The sequence below is a fragment of the Cololabis saira genome, chromosome 19 (assembly GCF_033807715.1).
Source record: "Cololabis saira isolate AMF1-May2022 chromosome 19, fColSai1.1, whole genome shotgun sequence".
NCBI lineage: Eukaryota > Metazoa > Chordata > Actinopteri > Beloniformes > Belonidae > Cololabis > Cololabis saira.
In genome coordinates, this window is record NC_084605.1 from 10076739 (window position 1) to 10102265 (window position 25527).

The window sequence follows — 25527 nt, forward strand, 5'->3', positions numbered from 1 at the left end:
GATCAGCAAGTGTTGAACATTTGTGTTGATGTGTTTTAATCAAATCCACTTCATCTATTGTGTTTTAAACGTCCTGTTTTTTTCTTCATATCTGACTCACACTAAAGTGTTTCGTGCAGTCTGTGGTAAAATTAGATTGTAATCTATATCTGTACAACAATAAATAAAAAGGAAGGTTGTATTAAGTCTTATATAAAATAAAAGTCAGCTTTGTGCTGCTTGGTGAACAAAATAATAAAAAGTGACTGTGGTGGTTGGTGACTCTCCCGGTACTGAGACTAATCACAAATACTTATTAACGACAGTAAACTGAACAATAGAAAAGATCCAACTTTTACTGAAGAATTTTACTTGAAGTCTCAAAAATCATCTTAACATCCACAAACAGACATGAGAGTGTTTCAATAAGCCACAACTGGATACAAGTGAAAAGAAAACATTGAGAATATTTCTGGAACAAACCGAGTGACATTAATTGACCAAGTCAAGTTAATTTGTTTCACGTTTCATGTACAAACACAGCTTTTTTCACTGATCTTTTCACTTTCTCTCTCAATCAGTAACTCAGAGAGAAACTTAATAAACCTGACGAAGCTGAAAACACAACGAGAACAAAAAGAAAACTTGGGATGAAATGGAAACATTTAAATAAAAAGAAATCACAGGAATTCTTCATCCTTTTCCTTGGTGTTTGGAGGATCATGAAACTTCTGATCTGTACATTAATTTGTTTTCCTCCCTTTTATTCTACCAACTTTAATAATCAGCTGATGTGCAAAAACCTGTGAATAGTGTGTTTGTATTCTGTTTCTGTTGATTGTTAATAAACAATTGTCTCAGCATGTTTTTATCTCCTGTTTAGGTATTTATTGGTGGGATGGGGAGTGCACGGATGTGGTTGGGACATAAATTTAATTTGGTTTTTAGGGAGCAGCACTTTAATTTTGTTTTACTGTTTTTTAACGACGTTATGACAATAAAAGGCTTTTTGACTGAACATGAAATACATGAATATATGAGAAGTTTGTAAAATGTTGGAAGTCAGAAACAAACTGAAACTATGTACATCTTCATCTTCATCATCACGGTCCAGTCAGAGTCTGTCCACACAAACTGGTGCTGCTTCAACCTCCATGGACCATCAGGACACGACTCATCCGTCCTGGTCACTCTCACTATCTCCAGCTGTAGAGGGAAGAAGAAAGAAGACAGGAGATAAACGAGTGTTTGCAGAGACCCCCTCCATCAGTGTAAAGAGCAGCAGGACTTCAGAGGTGTTCAGAGCTGCAGTGGAGCAGCTGTGTGTCTGTACATCCTGGAAAGCCATCAGCTGGATTACACCTTTATTTCTAAACACGTTAACACAAGAACAACATTGGTCTACAACAAACATCTGGACCATCTGATTGACTGACTGTTGTCTCTGTCTTTCTGTCCAATCCAGCAGCCTGTCATCATCCTCCTGTCACAGCTTCAATGAGGAAAGCAGCTGCTGAGAAGCTGCAGCTTTACTGGAAACACTGGATCTTTGTTTTGATACCAACTGGTTTTAGTAGAAAACTGCTGGAAGCAGCAGGGCCGAGTCCAACCTCCACTGACCTGAGAGTCTGCAGCTTGTAGTCTGGACTCTTCACCAGATCAGACAACTGCTTCACATCTGAATCCTGCAGGTTCTTGTTCCTGCTCAGGTCCAGATGTTTCAGATGGGAGGGGTTGGACTTCAGAGCTGAGACCAGAGAAGAACAGCTGATCTTCGACAACCTGCAGCTCTCCAATCTGAATAAAGAATAAAAGACATCAGCTGAAGCCACCAGGATGCAGGTTAAAACAGTCCAACAGAACCAGTGAAAAAGAGCTTCATCAATATTAATGACATCATGCTGCTGCTTCAATAAAGACGTAGTGACTTCAGCTCTTCAACTCTGCAGCTCCACCAGTGGATCCATCCATACAAACACATGTTGTGCAGCCAGATGATTCAAGTTTCCAAAAAACAAACACGTCGGGATGAATTCTGGGTCAAATGTCAACTCATTCATTTGTATGAAAGGAAAATGAAGCATTTTTTTGAATGTCAGACGACCAAAAACATGAAGAATTGATGTCTAATATTTTAATATCGAGAGGCCTGATGTATTTTCTGACCCTTTTGCATGGAATTGTTAAATTAGATCTACTGAAATCTGTATCATTTCTCAAGTCTTATTCTTCGTAACGTAGACACTCGGCTTCAGTCCAGTTATTCACCTAGTTAGACACGACACATTAAAGAGCATTTTCATCAGATAAGATACAAATCAGCATCATCTTCATCATTTTACATGCTCCATATAGATGAGAATTAGAGAGGTGATGGACTTTATGAAGGCTGATGTTCATATTGATGTAACACGTGATCCGTAATCTGTGTATATTTCTCTTCAGTATTAGTGACTTGATGATTATAAAAGTCTGAGTTTGTGCTGATTTCAATAAAGTCAGTGATGAGGACGACAGTCTAGACCATGTAAAGTCCATTCATGTCACGTGTTTTTTTCACAATACCGTGTCTGTTTGTAAATGATGTTTTGGATGATAAAGTTTTCATTCCTAGAAAGACTTTGTGAGCAGAGAAAGAGTTTCAGGACAGGTGGGGCTGTCTGTGTTTATTCAGCATTTATGAAAGACATTTCTTCTCCAGTGATGGTATCTGGAACTTGTGCAGAAAACTTTTGTCTAATAAATTTGATTGATCAAGAACAGATGCATGATGGTACAAAAACGTACAAATCTGAACCCTTACAGGGAAACTAGAACCAAATACTCATCAAAATATGGAAACTAATTGATGCTCCAGGGTTTAATGTACTTTTTAATGGCAGAAACTTTGATAGAATTTTAATTCAAATATCAATCTTTCTATGTAAATATTAATTGAAGGTAAAAGTTTATTGAAGCTGAGTATTGATGTAAAAATTTGACCTTGTAAAAATGTTTATTTTTTTCCCATAAATGAAGAATAAATGAATAATATCCATCATTTCCATGTTTTTAAGTAGACATTTCTTCATCAATCAGTACATATTTGTCAGTAGGAGGTTTTTTTTAAACATTTTCTCTGAAAAGTTGATTGAGTGACGACATAGTTTCAACACAATGTTTCTGATGTTCTTGTCGGATGTTTTGTTGCTGATGAATGACACTCATCGTCTAGACAACAGCTTCATTTCAGTTTTTTTACTTCAACACACATGTATTTATATTTAGTTTTACACACGGAAAATAGTAAAAAGACTTTATTGCACCTTATGTCTTCATGTCGCCTGGATGAAATGATCTTAACAGACATATTAAGGAATAGTATTAAAAACATTAAGAATTTAGAAATAAGATTTTCCATGTTGAGAGTTTTATATTTGGTAAACTTGCATTTGTTGAAATAAAATGTAATGGTAGTCAAATGAAGCCAATGTTGGTTTGATGGATTTCAGCCACAGTAAGAAGTTATTTAGTAAATGAGCTCTATAACTCATATATTGGACGACTACACATTCAGTCTGTCCACTATTGTCTGTCAGACTCTCTAAGTTTATTTACAGCGTCTGGATGACATTTTTGAACATATTAGATGTTAAGTTAAATGTTTGTGAAGATGTTTTATTTCAGGTTCAGACACATCTCTGGTTCTTCATTTGTCCCTGTCTGAAACATTCAAATGTTTAGTTTTATGTAATAAATCAGAAGATGAACTTTAAGAAGAAACAAACTGTAAGTGGACTAAAGCAGTGAAGAAGAACTCAGAGCAGTAAGATGGTCAGTGTGGATCAGTAGAAGATCAGCCTGATGTCTGCAGTTTAGTGTCAACACAACTTTCACATCATATTCATCTGAACACACAACTAAAACATGGTGTCTGACCTCAGAGTCTCCAGTCTGCAGTCTGGACTCCCCAGAAATCCACACAGATGTTTCACTCCTGAATCCTGCAGCTTGTTCCCACTCAGGTCCAGAAGTTCCAGATGGGAGGGGTTGGACTTCAGAGATGAGACCAGAGAGGAACAGCTGATCTCTGACAAACTGCAGTCCTCCAATCTGAATAAAGAATAAAAGATGTGAGCTGAAGCCACCAGGATGCAGGTTAAAACAGTCCAACAGAACCAGTGAAAAAGAGCTTCATCAATATTAATGACATCATGCTGCTGTTTCAAAAAAGACGTAGTGACTTTAACACTTCAACTCTGCAGCTCCACCAGTGGATCCATCCATACAAACTCATGTTGTGCAGCCAAATGATTCAAGTTTCCAAACAAACAAACATGTCAGCATGAATTCTGGGACAAATGTCAACTCATTCATTTGTATGAAGAGAAAATGAAGCCTTTGTTTGAATATCAGAGACACAAAAACATGATTAACTGATGTCTAATATTTCATGCAGTAAAACTAGTTTCAAGGGTTCAACAAGCAGATAAACAACTTGTTATTGTAACATGTTGTGTTTGAATATCTCAGTCAGTACAAACGTTAGAATCTTAGTGTTTGCACAGAAGCAGGGCTGGATAAGTTACCATGGAGATTTCTTGTGTGCAACTAACCTGGTCTGGACCAGAATAACAAGCAGGACTTCTTCATCCTGCTGCTCCATCTGATCAGTCAGCTGTCAGTCTAATCAATCATTCATTTCATCAATACTTATTCATCATTTCTGTGTGTTTGTTTCCTCGTTTTCATCATCATCATTTTACAGATAAATTACAATTCAGCATCATCTTCATCATTTTAGATGCTCCATATAGATGAGAATTAGAAAGGTGATGGACTTTATGAAGGCAGATGTTCATATTGGTGTCACACATGTGATCAATAGTCTGCGTATATTTCTCTTCAATATTATTGAATTGATGATTAGAAAAGTCTGAGTTTGTGCTGATTTCAATAAAGGCAGTGATGAGGAAGACAGTCTGACCAAGTAAAGTCCATTCATGTCACATGTTTCTGTCACAATAACACATCTGTTTGTAAATGATGTTTTTGACGATAAAATTTTCATTCCTAGAAGGACTTTGTGAGCAGAGAAAGAGTTTCAGGACAGGTGGGGCCGTCTGTGTTTATTCAGTATTCATGAAAACATCTCTTCTCCAGTGTTGGTATCTGGAACTCAGTGTTGTGCAAGTTCATACTTCTCATGAACTAGTTCAAAGTTCAGTTCACATAGTTTAACAATGAACAGTTCACGTTCATAGTTCACCATTTTCATTTTGAACTAGTTCAAATTCAGTTCATTTCAATATTTTTAGGTGAGAAGTACGAAGGAAACGCCCCCCTATCCTAAGTTTTCACCGTATACCAGTGGTCTTCAACCCTGGTCCTCAGGACCCTGTCCTGCATGTTTTAGATATTTCCCCTCAGAACTCTGATAAAAATGACTGAGTCATTAACAGACTTGTGCAGACCTGGATGACAAGCTGATGACGGCCATTAATTAGAATCAGGTGTGATGATGCAAGGAAACATCTAAAACATGCAGGACAGGTTTTCCCGAGGACCAGGGTTGAATACCCCTGCTGTATACAATCATGTATTGTCCTAGTGGCTTATCAACTTTACTCAGAGGCTGTAAATCTCCAACAATGTAGTCCATTATCAATTTGTCTACCTGTTGCAGTTAAATCAACCCCCTGAAGGTGCAGCAGTGGGACTGGGGTCGTTTGGGGCTGTTGATCCTCTTGGTCTGTCTGGGAACTTTTTTGATTGTCAAGGACTTGCAGATATTTTCTCACACTGGACGGATGCTTTAACTCCACATGACGTTTCAAATTTGAAGTTGACGAGGAAGACGCTCGGAATTGTTTTCGCAGCGCAGGTGGATATGATTTGCACAGAAAGGTTAGATTTCTACTGTAGGACTCTTTTGGAGACGATGTTTAAAATTCCCGCTGATAATGATAAGCGGATCATCATCTAAACGGCTCTCTGACGCTGCGTCTGCAACGTCTCTCTTCACTTGTCAAGCCTGAATTATGGTTCCGCGTTAAATCGACGGCGGAGCCTACGGCGTAGGGTGCACAGCGACGCGCACCATACGGTACGCGCGCCGCATACCCTACGCCGTAGGCTCCGCGTTGGTGTAACGCGGAACCATAAATCAGCGCTCATTCGTAAAGACTGCACCGGGCTTGTCGAGTATTTTAAATGTGCGCGCCGCCCGCTGGTGAAATGAGAAGGATTATTCCGTAATAATTGGACCTAAACAGTGAAGCTGAAACTCACATAATCTGAACAGTTCAAATTCCAGTTCATGATCTGCAGAATGAACAAGTTCACGTTCAAGTTCTTTATTTGTAAATATGTTGCGTTCAGTTCAACGTTCTCACAGAAATGAACGTGTTCAATGAACGCGTTCATGCACAACACTGCTGGAACTTGTGCAGAAAACTTTTGTCTGATTAATAAATTTGATTGATCAAGAACAGATGCATGATGGTACAAAAACGTACAAATCTGAACCCTTACAGGGAAACTAGAACCAAATACTCGCCAAATATGGAAACTAATTGATGCTCCAGTGTTTAATGTAGTTTTTAATGGCAGAAACAGTTTTGATAGAATTAGAATTCAAATATCAGTCTTTCTATGTACATATTAAATTAAGGTAAAAGTGTATTTAAGCTGAGTTTTGATGTAAGAATTTTGAACTTGTTAAAATGTTTTTCCCATAAATTATAAATAAATGAACAATATCCATCATTTCCATTTTTTAAGGAGACATTTCTTCATCAATCAGTACATATTTGTCTGTTTTTTTTAAACATTTTCTCAGAAAAGTTGATTGAGTGACGACATAGTTTCAACACAATGTTTCTGATGTTCTCGTTTGGATGTTTTGTTGCTGATGAATGACACTCATCGTCTAGACAGCAGTTTCATTTCAGTTTTCTTACTTCAACACACATGTATTTATATTTAGTTTTACACACTGAAAACCATAAAAAGACATTATTTTTTGCACCTTATGTCTTGATGTCACCTGGATGAAATTATCGTATTAATAAATAATATTAAAAACACAGAAAAATATATTTTTCCACGTTGAGAGTTTTATATTTGGTAAACTTGTATTTGTTGAAATTAAATGTAATGGTAGTCAAAGGAAGCCAACGTTGGTTTGACTGATTTCAGCCACAGTAAGAAGTTATTTAGTAAATGAGCTCTATAACTCATATATTGGACGACTACACATTCAGTCTGTCCACTATTGTCTGTCAGACTCTTTAAGTTTATTAACAGCGTCTGGATGACATTTTTGAACGTATTAGCTGTTAAGTTAATTCATGTTTGTGAAGATGTTTTATTCCAGGTTCAGGCACATCTCTGGTTCTTCATCTATTCCTTGTTTTATGTAACAAATCAGAGGAGGAAATTTAAGAAGAAACAAACTGTAAGTGGACTAAAGCAGTGAAAATAACTCAGAGCAGTAAGATGGTCAGTGTGGATCAGTAGAAGATCAGCCTGATGTCTGCAGTTTAGTGTCAACACAACTTTCACATCATATTCATCTGAACACACAACTAAAACATGGTGTCTGACCTCAGAGTCTCCAGTCTGCAGTCTGGACTCTCCAGAAATCCAGACAGATGTTCCACTCCTGAATCCTGCACGTTGTTGTTCCTGCTCAGGTCCAGATGTTTCAGATGGGAGGGGTTGGACTTCAAAGCTGATACTAGAGAAGAACAGCTGATCTCTGACAAACTGCACTCCTCCAATCTGAATAAAGAATAAAAGATGTGAGCTGAAGCCACCAGGATGCAGGTTAAAACAGTCCAACAGAACCAGTGAAAAAGAGCTTCATCAATATTAATGACATCATGCTGCTGCTTCAATAAAGACGTAGTGACTTCAACTCTTCAACTCTGCAGCTCCACCAGTGGATCCATCCATACAAACTCATGTTGTGCAGCCAAATGATTCAAGATTCCAAACAAAAAAACATGGCAGGATGAATTCTGGGACAAATGTCGACTCATTCATTTGTATGAAGAGAAAATGAAGCATTTTTTTTAATGTAAGAGACACAAAAACATGAAGAGCTGATGTCTAATATTTAATGTAGTAAAACTAGTTTCAACAGTTAAACAAGCAGATAAACAGCTTGTTATTGTAATATGTTGTGTTTGAATATTTCAGTCAGTACAAACATTATAATCTTAATGTTTGCACAGAAGATCATTTTGGACCCGCTTGGAAGTCGAAAAAGCCTGGGAGATTGGATGATTGGACTTTGATGATTGGAACTTTATGGAACGGACTTGGAGAAAAACACAAAGTTCTTGTGTTCTCTTTTGTCCTGCAGGTGGTCTTTTTGTCAGGGTTTGACACTTCCCCCCAGTGTTTTTGACTTTCAGTTCTGTCTTGCCCCGCCTGTGTCCCATCTGCCCTGATTGTGTCCGCACCTGTGTCTCGTCTTGTCTCGTTATCCCCTCAGTATATCTTGTCTTGTCATTCCTTGGTTCCCTGTCGGTCCGTACTGGTTCTTCCCTCCATGTGCTCCTCGTCGTTTTTCCCTGTTCCTGGTTTTTGTTTATCCTGCTCTGCAGCGCCTTGTGTTTTGCCTTTTTTTGGATTAAACCCTTTTGTTTTTGAGAACTCCTGCCTCTGGCCTCCCTCTCTCTCCCTGCACTTGGGTCCTTTAAAATACCAAACCACAACAGAACGGACCGACCATATGGACCCAGCGGGAGACTACCTCACTTTTATGGAGTTTTTGCGCCAGGAGGAGTATTGGAACCCCTTTTGGGGAACACGCCTGGCTCTGGGTGGGCCCAGGAGCCTGCAGGCCCAGGGGAAGCGACGGCGTCAGCGCCAGCCCCAGCCCCAGCCCCAGCCTGTTCCGGTGGGGGCCCTGGACGCACCTCTTCCTGTTCCCGAGGTGGTCCTGGACGCATCCCAGCCTGTTTCCCCCTTCTGGGGAACACGCCTGGCTCGAGGCGGGCCCAGGGGTTCTCAGCCCCAGGGGAAGCGACGGCGTCAGCGCCAGCCCCAGCCTGTTCCTGCTCCAGCGGTGGTCCTGGACGCATCGCTCCCTGGTCCTGCTCCAGCGGTGGTCCTGGACGCATCGCCCCCTGTTCTGGCCCCAGTGGTGGTTCCGGACGCACCTCTCCACGTTCCTGTGGTGGTCCCGGACGCACCTCTCCACGTTCCTGTGGTGGTCCCGGACGCACCTCTCCACGTTCCTGTGGTGGTCCCGGACCCCCCTCAGCCAGCTCCGAGGACCCGTGCCCCCCCTCAGCCAGCTCCGAGGACCCGTGCCCCCCCTCAGCCAGCTCCTAGGACCCGTGCCCCCCCTCAGCCAGCTCCGAGGACCCGTGCCCCCCCTCAGCCAGCTCCGAGGACCCGTGCCCCCCCTCAGCCAGCTCCGAGGACCCGTGCCCCCCCTCAGCCAGCTCCGAGGACCCGTGCCCCCCCTCAGCCAGCTCCGAGGACCCGTGTTCCCCCCCAGCCCGCCCTGGATGTGGACTGTGGGGACATCTGGGATCTGTCCCTTGAGGGGGGGCCAGCGCCCCGGACCCGGGTACCCCCGCAGCCAGCGCCACGGACCCGGGTCCCCACTCGGGCAGCTCCGGGGATCCTCTGCCCCCCGACGCCGGCTCCCCGCATCCTGTCTGCTCCTGTTCCGGTTCCCCGCATCCTGTCTGCTCCTGTTCCGGTTCCCCGCATCCTGTCTGCTCCTGTTCCTGTTCCCCGCATCCTGTCTGCTCCTGTTCCGGCTCCCCGCCTCCTGTCAGCCCCGACTCCGGATCCTGAGGCGGCCCCGCAGCCCTCTGTTCCTGAGGCGGCCCCGCAGCCCTCTGTTCCTGAGGCGGCCCCGCAGCCCTCTGTTCCTGAGGCGGCCCCGCAGCCCTCTGTTTCTGAGGCGGCCCCGCAGCCCTCTGTTCCTGAGGCGGCCCCGCAGCCCTCTGTTCCTGAGGCGGTCCCGCAGCCCTCTGTTCCTGAGGCGGTCCCGCAGCCCTCTGTTCCTGAGGCGGTCCCGCAGCCCTCTGTTCCTGAGGCGGTCCCGCAGCCCTCTGTTCCTGAGGCGGTCCCGCAGCCCTCTGTTCCTGAGGCGGTCCCGCAGCCCTCTGTTCCTGAGGCGGCCCCGCAGCCCTCTGTTCCTGAGGCGGTCCCGCAGCCCTCTGTTCCTGAGGCGGCCCCGCAGCCCTCTGTTCCTGAGGCGGCCCCGCAGCCCTCTGTTCCTGAGGCGGCCCCGCAGCCCTCTGTTCCTGAGGCGGCCCCGCAGCCCTCTGTTCCTGAGGCGGCCCCGCAGCCCTCTGTTCCTGAGGCGGTCCCGCAGCCCTCTGTTCCTGAGGCGGTCCCGCAGCCCTCTGTTCCTGAGGCGGTCCCGCAGCCCTCTGTTCCTGAGGCGGTCCCGCAGCCCTCTGTTCCTGAGGCGGTCCCAGAGCCCCGTCAGGTTCCCGAGCCCCGTCAGGTTCCCGAGCCCTGTCAAGTCCCCGAGCCACGCCAAGAATCCCCGTCATGCCCCCCGCCAAGACCCAGGCCTAGGCCTCGGGGACGCCCCCCCGAGCTGTCTCGCTGGTCTGCCCGGTCCCGAGGTCGGCCCCCGGAACTTTGGCCGTGCGTGGCTTGGGCCCTCCTCCAGGCCCCCTCCGCCCACCCTGGGTTAGGACTCTGGGGACATCTGGGATCTGTCCCTTGAGGGGGGGGTACTGTCAGGGTTTGACACTTCCCCCCAGTGTTTTTGACTTTCAGTTCTGTCTTGCCCCGCCTGTGTCCCATCTGCCCTGATTGTGTCCGCACCTGTGTCTCGTCTTGTCTCGTTATCCCCTCAGTATATCTTGTCTTGTCATTCCTTGGTTCCCTGTCGGTCCGTACTGGTTCTTCCCTCCATGTGCTCCTCGTCGTTTTTCCCTGTTCCTGGTTTTTGTTTATCCTGCTCTGCAGCGCCTTGTGTTTTGCCTTTTTTTGGATTAAACCCTTTTGTTTTTGAGAACTCCTGCCTCTGGCCTCCCTCTCTCTCCCTGCACTTGGGTCCTTTAAAATACCAAACCACAACACTTTTGTCCTGCAGGTGGTCGTGGGTGGCTTGTAGCTTGCATTACGGAGCACAAGTCTTTCCCCGACCCTGCACCCCAACCTGGGACTTGCTGATTGGGCCGGAGCTTCGGGAGCTGCGTGCTGGCCTGCGGTCCCCACCCCTGGTCATCCCGTTGCTGGCCCCCCCTTCTCCTCCCTTTTCTCTCTTTTGTCCTGCAGGTGGTCGTGGGTGGCTTGTAGCTTGCATTACGGAGCACAAGTCTTTCCCTGACCCTGCACCCCAACCTGGGACTTGCTGATTGGGCCGGAGCTTCGGGAGCTGCATGCTGGCCTGCGGTCCCCACCCCTGGTCATCCCGTTGCTGCTTCCACGTGCCTGCTGTGCTGTTGCCGTCCCTGACCCACCAGTCTGGCCCTCGGCAGGAGGGTCCCCCCTTATGAGCCTGGTCCTGCTCAAGGTTTCTTCCCTCCTAAAGGGGAGTTTTTCCTTGCCACTGTTTGGCTTAAGGTTTTTCTCCCACTAGGGGAGTTTTTACCTGCCATTGTTTATGTAATAACTGCTCGGGGGTCATGTTCTGGGTATGGGTCTCTGTAAAGCGTCTAGAGACAACTCTGTTGTATTAGACGCTATATAAATAAAATTGAATTGAATTGAATTGAATTGAATTGAATTGAGTAATTCAGAACTTTGTTGGAATGAGCAGAGGCACTGAGCTGCAAGGTGAAACATTTATATTGGACAATTATCTGTTGGATCAAGTGAAACGAATTTTGTGTGGAAAATGGAGGAACAGGATGAAGGAATTAAAAAAGAACGAGAACTCTTCAATTTGATTAAAAGACACAGAGCCAAGCTCAGCAGAAAGCAGCTAAACCATTCAGCAAGGCTGTTAGTAAGGTTCCTAGTAATGCTAGTAACCATGCATTGTAGGGCTACAATTTTACTGTGTTTTACTCCCTAAACCACTTCCTTTTCCCCGAAGTGATCCTTGTCGCTTGCCAGGCCGTCATTGTAAATAAGAATGTTAATAATGACCTGCCTGGCTTAATAAAGGCCAATGACTGAATGAATATCAAATAAAGCGGTAGAATTGTTGTTTTTTTCCTCTTTATCGTATAATGTTCACAAAGTGTAATGCAATTCATGTCATGGGTCGTGTATTTTGAAGGATCAAATACTCAACATCCCATATTATCCATTTTAAATCAATATTTCAGGGGTAGCATAATTTGATAGTCCAGTAACATCCTATCAAATAATGCTCCCGTCACTTGCATGCATTCAGGGCACGGGAAGCATCTAAAATGATGTCTGCCGGCCTGATTCTGCGCCGCAAAATCTCTACAATTATCTAAATATCTTAAAATATCTTAGGGATTTTGAGGATATTTCTCACCGTTAACCGCAGCGTGGACTGAAGGGATGCCAAAAATGATAGAAAGAAACTGGACTTTAAAGACATCATAGATGATTTTGCCACAAGGAAAGTTTGGCGCATGGCCTTTGGAAATCTAAACATGTCACAACAGCAGTACTCTAAAATACAATGGTAAATATTAATTTATTTCCTGCTAGTGTCAGAATTCCAATACATATGAAGAGTGTATTTGGCACTAACCAGTGTGTGTAGTTTGTTCATGTTAACCATTATTGTCAATGCCTGTCACTTGTCTTTTGCAGAGAGAGAGGAGAGGAGAGGAACAGGATAGGAAGAGAAGAGGAGAGGAACAGGAGAGGGAGAGGAGGTGCAGAAGAGAGGAGAGGAAGAGCAGAGAGGAAGAGGGAGAAGGAGAGATCCGGGCGCAGGGGGGCACATGTTAGATTATTTTGTCCCGGCTCCAGGCAAGACTGTCAGCTGGCCTGCTAGTAACGCTTCTAATGCGCAGAGTAAAAGCTCCTGTGCATGCTTCAGTGGTGAAAGCGATTGCAAAAAGAAACATTTTCATTTACAACAGTCTACCACAGGACAACCCAGAATTTAATTCTGAAGTTGGATGCACATGACTCCACAAACTGCGTATGTGAAAGCAAAAAGACAGCTGGAGTGAAACTTTGGTGACAGAGTAAATATAAGATCTGCATTTATAGATAAGGCTCCGAATTGATTTAATAACGTAAGTTCATTTTGTGCATGGCTTTACAATTCACTTTGCTGATTCTTTTCGTCGGACAAGAATATTTAGGTTTTTAAATACCTGACATGTTTATCAGAGTCACAAGATGGTGTGTTTATCCCACCAATTTATCAGCTGATGTTAAAAGGAGGCGTGACTCACCTGTCAGATTGACAGGTGAGTCACGTCCTCTGCTGTCCGTTCGCCCCCTCCAGGTTGGACAGAGAATGTAGGCTCCCTCGTCCCTGTTGATGGTCCTCGGGCCCCGCTTCCGGATTTCTATGGCCCACCCGTTAAACCACGCACAACACTCACGACTCTCTATATCAAACTATTCAAAATTTATGGCAGAAAGTAGGGACTATCAGATATCGACCAATCAGATGAAGGGGCGGGGCTAATTTGAACCAATTATGTTCAAAGACTCAAAACCATGTCCGATGAGACCACCCACGAGTTTTTATGTCAAACCATTCAAAAGTTATTGCAGAAAATAGGAACTATCACATATCGAACAATCAGAAGAAGGGGCGGGGATAATTTGCACCAATTATGTTCAAGGACTCAAAACCGAGTTTGATGACACCACCCACGACTCTATCTATTGTTTCTGTCCCAATAACATGTCTGTTTGTAAATCATGTTTTGGACGATAAAGTTTTCATTCCTAGAAGCACTGTGTGAGCAGAGAAAGAGTTTCAGGACAGGTGGTACCGTCTGTGTTTATTCAGCATTCATGAAAGACATCTCTTCTCCAGTGTTGGTATCTGGAACTTGTGCAGTAAACCTATGTCTGATTATTAAATTTGATTCATTAAGAACAGATGCATGACGGTACAAAAACGTATCGTTGTCTCATTGTCTAGAGTCTAGACAGCAGCTTTGTTTCAGTTTTCTTACTTCAACCCACATTTATATCTAGTTTTACCAACTGAAAATCATAAAAGACATTATTGGTTGCACCTTATGTCTTGATGTCACCTGGATGAAATTATCTTAACAGACACATTAAGGAATAATAGTAAAAACATAGAAAAACATTTTTTTCCATGTTGAGAGTTTTATATCTGTTATACTTGTATTTGTTGATTTAAGAGACAAAATGATAAATGTATTTTTGCTTTGAATTATTGTTTGTTAAAGCAGCACTATGTAACTTTTCCACCTTAATATAATATTTCCAGAGCCATTGTGATGGTACATCAACTTCCAACAGGTTTAATGAACCTCTGTCATGGTCTGAGGGGTCTGTATCGCCTACACTGGCACTATGTAACTTTGAGGTGCATGGTAGGAACCCTTCCACAATAAAAAACTACAAATTTTAACGGCTTTGACTGCTTTACGGCATACGTCACTTCCCCCTCCTTCCCGATTCGTAGTCGAGACGAAAGCTGGGGGGGGCATGGAGCGCAGAGCTCAGCAGAAGCTGGTATCATGGCCGAAGCAGCGAAAAAAACGAATAAAATAAAAGTTTTATTGGAGGAGGCGAAAAAAGAAAGCAGGAGAGTAAAAAGCTAAATGCCCGGACAAAAAAATAAATAAATACAATTTTTAAAAAAAATGCCCGGACAAGAATAAACATTGGCCGGGCGTTCACTCGCTGGCAAGAGCTGAAAGAGGAGGAGGGATGTCCGACCGATGGGGATTTATGGGGATAAAAGAAGAGACATAATTGTTATGATACAAATGTAAATGTAGAGTTCTATGTTCAATAAGAATCAAAATTAGAATGTTGTCACATTCGTCTTGGGTTCTAGTATTTTTCCTGAGAACTGTAAAATTGTGCAGGGCTGATCTGCAAAATATAAGGAATGGGCATTCAGTTATTCACAGGTTATAAGGTATTTTTTTATTTTGTCAGTAAGTATGTTGGACTACCAATTTATGACGAAGTCCCTCTAAAAACGTGACAGGAAAAAGGTGCAGAGCATATGAGTTTGTAGGGCGCATTATCTCGCTGAAACAACTTAATAAAACCAAGTTGAACTTAGAAGAACTCAGAGCAGTAAGATGGTCAGTGTGGATCAGTAGAAGATCAGCCTGATTTCTGCAGTTTAGTGTCAACGCAACTTTCACATCATGTTCATCTGAACACACAACTAAAACATGGTGTCTGACCTCAGAGTCTCCAGTCTGCAGTCTGGACTCTCCAGAAATCCACAAAGATGTTCCACTCCTGAATCCTCCAGGTCGTTCTCACTAAGGTCCAGAAGTTTCAGATGGGAGGGGTTGGACTTCAGAGATGAGACCAGAGAAGAACAGCTGATCTCTGACAAACTGCAGTCCTCTAATCTGAATAAAGAATAAAAGATGTGAGCTGAAGCCAACAGGATGCAGGTTCAAACAGTCCAACAGAACCAGTGAAAAAGAGCTCCATCAATATTAATGAAATCATGCTGCTGCTTCAATAAAGACGTAGTGACTTCAGCTCTTCAACTCTGTAGCTCCACCAGTGGATCCATCCATACAAACGCATGTTGTGCAGCCACATGATTCAAGTTTCCAAACAAACAAACATGTCAGGATGAATTCTGGGATAAATGTCAACTCATTCATTTGTATGAAGAGAAAATGAAGCACTGAAATGTCTAATATTAATATATATTAATATATATATTATATAATATAAACTGATGTCTAATATTTCATGTATATTTCATTAATAGTACATACATATTTCATGTAGTAAAACTAGTTTCAAGTGTTAAACAAGCAGATAAACAACTTATTATTTTAATATGTTGTGTTTGAATATCCCAGTCAGTACAAACGTTATAATCTTAGTGTTTGCACTAAGAAGCAGGGCTGGATAGGTTACCATGGAGATATCTTGTGTGCAGCTAACCTTGTCTGGACCAGAATAACAAGCAGGACTTCTTCATCCTGCTGCTCCATCTGATCAGTCAGCTGTCACTCTGATCAATCATTCATTTCATCAGCACTTATTTATCATCCTCTGTGTGTTTGTTACCATGAAGATTTATTGTATGCAGCTAACCTGGTCTGGAAGAAGTTATTTAGTAAATGAGCTCTATAGCTCATACATTGGACGACAACACATTCAGTCTGTCCACTATTGTCTGTCGGACTCTCTCAGTTTATTAACAGCATCTGGATGAAATTTCTGAATGTATTAGCTGTTAAGTTAATTAATGTTTCTGAAGATGTTTTATTCCAGATTCAAACACATCTCTTCATTTGTTCCTGTTTGACACATTAAAATGTTTAGTGTTATGTAATAAATCAGTAGAGGAACTTTAAGAAGAAACAAACTGTTAGTGAACTAAAGCAGTGAAGAAGAACTCAGAGCAGTAAGATGGTCAGTGTGGATCAGTAGAAGATCAGCCTGATGTCTGCAGTTTAGTATCAACACAACTTTCACATCATATTCATCTGAACACACAACTAAAACATGGTGTCTGACCTCAGAGTCTCCAGTCTGCAGTCTGGACTCTCCAGAAATCCACACAGATGTTTCACTCCTGAATCCTGCAGGTTCTTGTTCATGCTCACATCCAGATGTTTCAAATGGGAGGGGTTGGACTTCAGAGCTGAGCCCAGAGAAGAACTGCTCATCTCAGACAAACTGCAGTTTTCCAATCTGAATAAAGAAACAAGAAAATAAAAATCTAATCAGATGTTTTTTTTTAACATCAGTCCAGCTGAAATGAAGACATGTGGTTTCTGACGGCGACGTTACAGCATTTAGGTTCATTTACCAGCCGCTGACTGGATGTTATTTCACTTATTCATCATCTCATGTTCTGTCTGTTTTGTCATCAATGAACTTTGAAAATTGTCCCGTCCTTCCTGAAAATCCAGTGAAGTACATAAAGTTCTAGAAAAGAGATGAAAATTCATGAAGGCATGTTGTCCTTGAACCACGTCCTCTTCTTTGTCCTCGACTGAACGTCTCCGTCCTCGTCTGACCTCAGCAGCTTCTTTCGGACCCGTCTGGTTCTGTCCGACAGTCAGGACCGTGTGAATGTTCTAACAGAACGGACTGATACTTGGATCACAGCAGGTTTGTGTCCAAATGAAAAGTGACTGAATGATGATGAAGCAGCAGGAAGTTGAGACGATAAACACACCTGAACCCCCGATCAGAGGAGTGGACTATGGAGCAAGTTCAACACGGCCAGACTTTCAGAAGCTGCTCCGACAAAAGCTGAACTAGAATCAGAAATCCTGGAGGTCATGATGGTGCTTGTAAACTTCCTTTGTAAAGCAGCTTTTCCACTTCAGACTCTTGAACAGTTGAACATGAACCCTCAGCTGAGACCAGTTCAGAGCCGTTGATCCAACACTGAGTTCTGGTCAAAAGCTTCAGATTAATAATCAATGACAGATCAATGTGTTCATCAGTTAAATGTTTCCAGATCGACAGGATATTCTGGTTCAGTTTTACAGTTTAAACACCAACATTTCATTGTATCGTCTCAACACGCAGCTCACTGCCGTTTTCCATCCAGAGTCAGTTTACTAAAGCAGGTTTTCATCTGGTCAAACATGTTGGTGATTAATGACTGAAGACACTGAGCTCCAAGTGTTGGTTTTCATCATCTCCCTCTCTGAAACTCAGGGGAAGACAACACAGCAGAAAGGAGCAAAGATACAGTGGGGAGAAGAAGTATTTGATACACTGCCGATTTTGCAGGTTTTCCCACTTGAAAAGCATGTAGAAGTCTGTCATTTTTATCATAGGTACTCTTCAACTGTGAGTGATGGAATCTAAAAAAAAAATCCAGAAAATCACATTGTATGATTTTTAAGTAATTAATTTGCATTTTATTGCATGACATAAGTATTTGATACATCAGAAAAACAGAACTTAATATTTGGTACAGAAACCTTTGTTTGCAATTACAGAGATCAGACGTTTCCTGTAGTTCTTGACCAGGTTTGCACACACTGCAGCAGGGATTTTGGCCCACTCCTCCATACAGATCTTCTCCAGATCCTTCAGGTTTCGGGGCTGTCGTTGGGCAATACGGACTTTCAGCTCCCTCCAAAGATTTTCTATTGGGTTCAGGTCTGGAGACTGGCTAGGCCACTCCAGGACCTTGAAATGCTTCTTACGGAACCACTCCTTAGTTGCCCTGGCTGTGTGTTTCGGGTCGCTGTCATGCTGGAAGACCCAGCCACGACCCATCTTCAATGCTCTTACTGAGGGAAGGAGGTTGTTGGCCAAGATCTCGCGATACATGGCCCCATCCATCCTCCCCTCAATACGGTGCAGTCGTCCTGTCCCCTTTGCAGAAAAGCATCCCCAAAGAATGATGTTTCCACCTCCATGCTTCACGGTTGGGATGGTGTTCTTGGGGTTGTACTCATCCTTCTTCTTCCTCCAAACACGGCGAATGAAGTTTAGACCAAAAAGCTCTATTTTAGTCTCATCAGATCACATGACCTTCTCCCATTCCTCCTCTGGATCATCCAGATGGTCATTGGCAAACTTCAGACGGGCCTTGACATGCACTGGCTTGAGCAGGGGGACCAGTTAATACAGGTAATGAGTGGAGAACAGGAGGGCTTCTTAAAGAAGAACTAACAGGTCTGTGAGAGCCGGAAGTCTTACTGGTTGACAGGTGATCAAATACTTATGTCATGCAATAAAATGCAAATGAATTACTTAAAAATCATACAATGTGATTTTCTGGATTTTTTTTTTAAGATCCCATCACTCACAGTTGAAGAGTACCTATGAAAAAAAGTCTCTACATACTTCAAGTGATAAAACCTGCAAAATCGGCAGTGTATCAAATACTTGTTCTCCCCACTGTATGTGTGATCAGGGAGGAGGTGACCCATCATCAAGCTGACATGTAAAGATCACATACAGCAGCTTCCACCTCTGGATTAAGTTCTCTGGAGTTTCAGGAAGGGAGGGGGGCAGCTGATCCAGCTGATCCAGCTGTTGAAAATACTGATGGAAGATCTCACAGAAAAGCCCAGAAAAGTCTGTTAGAAAATCACATTTGAGCTGATTCATCTTCATGTCTGATATAAACTGGCTTTTCTTCCTGTTTACAACCTGAGAAGAGTTAGTGTGAGGTTAATCAACTCTTTTGAATTAAGATTGTCATTATGAAAATAAAAAACTATCAGAATAGGAACAGAAGTCACCAGACAGGCCATTCCCTGATGGTATTTAGGTATTTATGGCTTTGTTAACAGCTGAGCAGTGTCTTTAGACACATCTGTGCAAAGCCTCACAGATTTCTTGTTTGTCCAGAAGGTGCTCATTTATTGACCCTTCATGTTGTTTCAAGACGTTAAGCTGACTTAAAGGTTAGCTAGGTTTAGTTGGACCATCTGATAACACGAGACCCCCATGAAGTTTGGCCTGGTGACTTCTGGTTTGTAAATAACCCAGTGTTTTTAAAAACCATCTGTTCAAACCTCCAACAAGAGGTCCTATTTTAGTTGACCTCTTGACCCTTTGTGTTTTAAGGATGTCTGTTTGTTTCTTCATACCAAGCCTCTTCAACTGAAAAGTCATGTGTGTGTGACCATCTGTTTTTGTCAATTGTCTATCTATACATTCACTGTTCCAAATATGGTCATTCCTGTCATCCTTTGCTTAATAAAAGCGCCAGCTCTGCAGAGAGCCAGTTGAGAGAAGTTCTGACGAGCTCGAAAGAGGAGGGCCGTGTTGCCTAAAGCTTCTCAGGATTTCTCTCCAAACTTCTGCAGAAGGCCATTGAAAGATCATTCCACAGGTCTCCGGTGTCTTTTTCTAAGTTATAATATTGTGATGACTTTTTAACCTAACAGTTAGAAATTAAAAACTAACAAACAAACAAAACATAATGAATAAAATAAACTGATTCTTGTGAGGGGTTTTGAATGAATTCTTCAGATCTTCAGTCAGAACATTTACAAAATAAACAATATATGAGAAACTTTAGATGTTAAAAAAATATGTCCTTAAATGTTTGTGATTGAAATTATTTTGTTACATCTTTGGAGGATTACAACTGGATGAATCTAGAAACATCTCCATGAACTGACCTCAGAGTCTCCAGTCTACAGTTTGGACTCTCCAGTCCATCAGACAGAAGCTTCACTCCTGAATCCTCCAGCTTGCTCTGGCTCAGGTCCAGTTCTGTCAGATGGGAGGGGTTGGACTTCAGAGCGGACGCAATAACTTCATAGTGAGTCTCTGAGAGTTCACAACCAACGAATCTGTGATGAGAGAAAATATGATTTCAGTTCTAATAAAATCTGTTATAAACTCAGAGTGAACACATCTGATGACAAAACAGACATGTCTCATCTGAGGACGTCTGCACACCTTGAATCTGCAGATGAAGGAGGGAACATGGCGTTACATTCTGGCTTCATTCATTTCTATGGCCTGTCAGTCATCTTATCCCCCAGTCACACTAAAACATCGGATTTAGGAAAAAAAAATCTTTACCTTTCAATATTTTTCACTATGAACATCTTGAATGAAAATGAACAAGTGTGGAGCTGAACTTTCCTGAAGTATTCAGCTAAAGGATCTTTTAAAATGTATTTACAGTTTTATTGACTCCTTTTTGTTGTTGCTTTTTGTATTTTGTGTTCAGGTCTCTCTAAATAATTTTTCTCACTATATTCCATTACATTCTAATTACATTAATTTGAAAAGGATTTTCTAACTCTCTCCAGAATTATGTTCAACCATAATGGCTTCTCGATTACTATTGCTGATTTCTTATCTTCTTGGTATTAAGTTATAACACCTGAACAACCAAAACATCTGCAATTATAGAGGTCTGTTCACCTGCTGATGATCAGTTCATCAATGACTGATGATTATTGATCTTTAATCAATAATACCCGGATGAAATAAATTACATTGTCTTGTTTGATTTATCCAATAATATTAGATAATGTTATTACATTTTGTGTAAATACAAGATTGAAGAGGGGAACCAACTTTTTCACATGCTGGTATCCAGGAATATTCAGATGAAGAATGAAATATTTGTAAAGTGCAGAGCAGATGTTAGAGGGCTGCACGTGTACTAAAGGACCTGTGGTGTTGAACCCGATAAGCTGTTGGTGTTGCCTGTAAACTCCCTCTTATCCGACCACTATTTAATAACCTTTGAATTTAATATTGTCGATGTTGAAGCGCAAAATAGGAGGTATTATTTTTCAAATATTTGTCCGATGAAGCTATTGCTATATTTAGGGAAGCCATTGCTCATCGCCAGTGACCTGGGTTCTACCTCTGCAGATGTTGATTTCCTTGCTAGTAACACTGCTGATTTGCTGCACTCAGCTTTAGATGCAGTTGCTCCTTTGAGAAGGAGGATGTCTACATGAATAGGTTTCCCCAGCTCCTCCCATAGCATGGGCCAGAGGAGCATGACTTCAATCATGCAAATGCTCTGATAATTTTCAGAGCATTTGTGTTTCTTTCCAGGACGAAACGGAAATTGAAAGCGTTTGGGCTGAAGTGTAAACTCGGAAACATAATATGAGGTGCCGTGAGGGACATAATTCTGAATTAGCGTTCATAAACACATATGAAATCCAACTCTTTTACACACTATACTGAAAACCTCTCACACTCACTTGTGAAATCTCTCATACACACAGGTGAAATGCTCTTATACATACAACTGGAAATGTATCCACTCACATATACAACTGAAATGTGCTCACAGATACTACTGAAACACTCTTACACAAACTAGTGAAATCTGCTCATATATACAGTTGAAACTTTTTCCCTCTCATACACACTACTGAAATCCTCTCATACACACTAGTGAAATCCTCTCAGACACACTACTGAAATCCTCTCATACACACTAGTGAAATCCTCTCACACACACTACTGAAATCCTCTCACACACACTAGTGAAATCCTCTCACACACACTACTGAAATCCTCTCATACACACTAGTGAAATCCTCTCACACACACTACTGAAAATTTCAGTAGAAATGGAAGTCATTTCAGTAGAAACGGAAGTCATTTCAGTAGAAACGGAAGTGGGTTGGTTAGCGCGATTTCTTTCCCCCCGGGAGTTATTTTGATTGCTTGATAGAGCAATCAAAATCACTGCAGCAGCCAAAAACAACTGACTGAAGCAACAACTTTACTCAATTATATATTAGCTTCAGCAGAGACTATAAGGACCCTGTCAGGTGTTACAACTGCGGGGCTACAGCCCCCCCGGTGACTGAGTGCAGGTGTGCTGGATGAGCCTCACGTCACTTTTCCCATCACGGCAGCCGCGTCAGAGCATCCCGTTAGCAACGGCAACAACTACAGTTTTGAGAGGATGCACCCCACGTTATCAAACCTAAAAGTGCTTTCGCACGTGGATATATACTGGCAGAAAGCTATCACGCGGCTGCCGCTGTTCTGTCGATTTCTGCTGCTTCGTCGAAAAATGCTACCACCGCATAAACCGATAGCGTCTGTCTATCGATTTTTGCTACCCTATCAAAAAATGCTACCTAATGGTTTTCTACCTTTGTAGAGCTACAATTTTACTGTTTTACTCCCTAGCCCACGTCCTTTTCCCCCAAGTGGTCCTTGTCTCTTGCCAGGCCGTCATTGTAAATAAAAATGTGTTCTTAATGACCTGCCTGGTTAAATAAAGGCCAATACCGGAATGAATATCAAATAAAGTGATAACATAGTTTTTTTTCTCTTTATCATATAATGTTCACAAAGTGTAATGCAATTAATGTCATAGGTTGTGTATTTTGAAGGATCAAATACTCAGAAGCCCATATCATCCATGTTAAATATCAAATAATGCTCCCGTCACTTAATGCATTCAGGTAAGATAATAATCACCTCACTGCCACTGCAGGGTGAATGTCAGCATACTTACACCCCCCAATTTATCAATTTTGTGATCACTATTTTTGGATTGATAATGAGTATAAAATAATAAGAAATAAAAGTATGGCACACAAACAAACAAATTGTCTCAATTTCTCGTTTCAAAAGAAGAGTCTGCTAAGTTCAGAAAATTAGCCTACATTTAATAACATAACAATAACAACTAGAACATTTCAGGAAATGTTGATATGGTCATGCCCTACTGCCCATTCGTCCCCTCTCGCTGCTTTGGTTTGGGGCTGTAGTGTTTGTGTTTGGGGTGGTTTTATGTCAGTTTGAGGTGTTTATGGTTGTATTGCATTCATTCCTGTGCTCCCATAGCTATTAATGGGGCACGCTTTTTGCCGTCTAGCGTCCCCACGGTAACGCTTTTGACTGAGAAAAGTAATGCCCATCTAGGCACGATGGAGACGTATCCAACGATATATGCCATGCATGGGTGCACGTTCCGGTTCAGGCTACGTTAACGTATAGGTTTTTTTTCCACCATGGTAAAAAACCCCATCCGAATGAATGGGGCCATTTGGCATGGATTTTACATTAAACTTTCCTTAAATCACAGCTTCATGAAATTTTAATATGTTGAAGGTCACACCGTGCCGAGTCGGGGAACATTTGTATAATGTCTCTATGATAATCTGTTGCCTAGCAACAAACGTCCAAAGTCAAACGGAAATAAAAAAAAAAAGAAAGGTCAATATCGCAAAAACTTTTAAAATTGGCATAATGAGGTTCTAGGGTCCGTTAGTGCCAATCAGGCCGAGTGTTTGAAAGTTTGAATGATGTCTCTACGATAAAGTTCGGCCGAGCAATAAGCGTCCGAATTTTCGCCTTTTTTTTCTTTTTGGCAACTAGCGTTACCCCTATTACTTTGCGCCTCAAGCCCCATAATACGGTTTGACGTACATTAACGAAAATTGGTACACTCCTGTATCATGTTGCAACTAACAGAAAAGTCTCTTGGCGCCATGGCCGAAACCGAACAGGAAGTCGGCCATTTTGAACATTCTGAATTAATTGCGTAATTTTGGAGCAATATATGCCATTCCTTCGAGAGTTAATTCAGCCCGAACCGTATCGTGAACCCAGATGTGTTATACATCAAAATGTGCGTCTCCATCCTGCGACTACACGCATTACTTTTCTCTTTCAAAAGTGTTACCGTGGCGACGCTAGACGCCAACAAGCGCACCCCCCCTTCATGTGATTGGTCCATATTTGATAGTTCTCCAAAAGTCACCAAATTTTGCATGCAAGCCAGACTTGGCGATAAATTTGATATTTCATGGTTTGCATTAATGGGCGTGGCCTAACGGCTCAACAGCGCCCCCCCGGAAAACTTTGTGCCTCAAGCCCCACAATACGATTTGACGTACATGCACGAAAATCGCTACACACCTGTATCATGGCACAACTTAAAGAAAAGTCTCTTGGAGCCATGGCCGAAACCACACAGGATGTCGGCCATTTTTAATAAATTGTGTCATTTTGGCGAAATTTATGCCATTCCTTCGTCAGTTAATTCAGCCCGAACCGTAACGTGCACCCAGGTGTGTTATACATCAAAATGTGCGTCTACATCCTGCGACACCACGCATTACTTTTCTCTTTCAAAAGTGTTACCGTGGCGACGCTAGACGCCAAAAGGCGCGCCCCCCCTTCATGTGATTGGTCCATATTTGATAGTTCTCCAAAAGTCACCAAATTTTGCATGCAAGCCAGACTTGGCGATAAATTTGATATTTCATGGTTTGCATTAATGGGCGTGGCCTAACGGCTCAACAGCGCCCCCTAGAATACTTTTATCTGCCATAACTTTCGAATGGTTGACATAGGAAGTTGTGGGTGGTGTCATGGGACTCTGAAATGAGTCCTTAAGCTTCGTTGGCCTTAATTAGCCCCGCCCCTTCTTCTGATTGGTTGTCCCGATTTTCTGCTATAACATTGGAATGGTTTGACATAGAGAGTCATGGGTGGTGTCATCAGATTCTTTATGGAGTCCTTTACCTTAATTGGCCAGAATTAGCCCCACCTCTTCTTCTGATTGGTTGTCCCTTTTTCCTGCTATAACTTTTGAATGGTTTGACATAGGAAGTTGTGGGTGATGTCATGGGACTCTGTAATGAGTTCTTAAGCTTCGTTGGCCTTAATTAGCCCCGCCCATTCTTCTGATTGGTTGTTCCGATTTTTTGCTATAACTTTGGAATGGTTTGACATAGAGAGTCGTGGGTGGTGTCATCAGATTCTGTATGGAGTCCTTGACCTTCATTGGCCTGAATTAGCCCCGCCCCTTCTTCTGATTGGTTGTCCCTTTTTTCTGCTATAACTTTTGAATGGTTTGACATAGGAAGTCGTGGGTGGTGTCTTTTCTGATATGCTTATGGGGGGCGGTGGCCGTGAGTGTGAGGGCCCGTTCATCGCTGCTTGCAGCTTTTTTTTTTTAACAACTTTATTTATCATTTTTCCATATCAAAAACATCGGCATCATTAGTCATGCATTTCTTACAAAAGTTGTAACCCCCCCCCCCCCCCTCCCCCTCCAGG

General features: G+C 42.5%; 1 protein-coding gene across 1 annotated transcript in view; it reads right to left on the reverse strand.

Moving 5' to 3' along the window:
• Positions 1 to 381: 381 nt before the first annotated feature.
• The window catches only part of LOC133419396 (ribonuclease inhibitor-like), a 46261-nt gene continuing 21115 nt past the window's right edge, over positions 382 to 25527 (reverse strand). Inside the window, exons 5-11 of the mRNA XM_061708557.1 lie at positions 20139 to 20312; positions 16549 to 16725; positions 15243 to 15416; positions 7567 to 7743; positions 3898 to 4071; positions 1600 to 1776; positions 382 to 1185 (exon numbers count right to left, since the gene is read on the reverse strand). Coding sequence (XP_061564541.1) covers positions 1176 to 1185; positions 1600 to 1776; positions 3898 to 4071; positions 7567 to 7743; positions 15243 to 15416; positions 16549 to 16725; positions 20139 to 20312 — 1063 coding nt within the window. The 3' untranslated portion in view covers positions 382 to 1175. The remainder of the gene's footprint in view (positions 1186 to 1599; positions 1777 to 3897; positions 4072 to 7566; positions 7744 to 15242; positions 15417 to 16548; positions 16726 to 20138; positions 20313 to 25527) is intronic.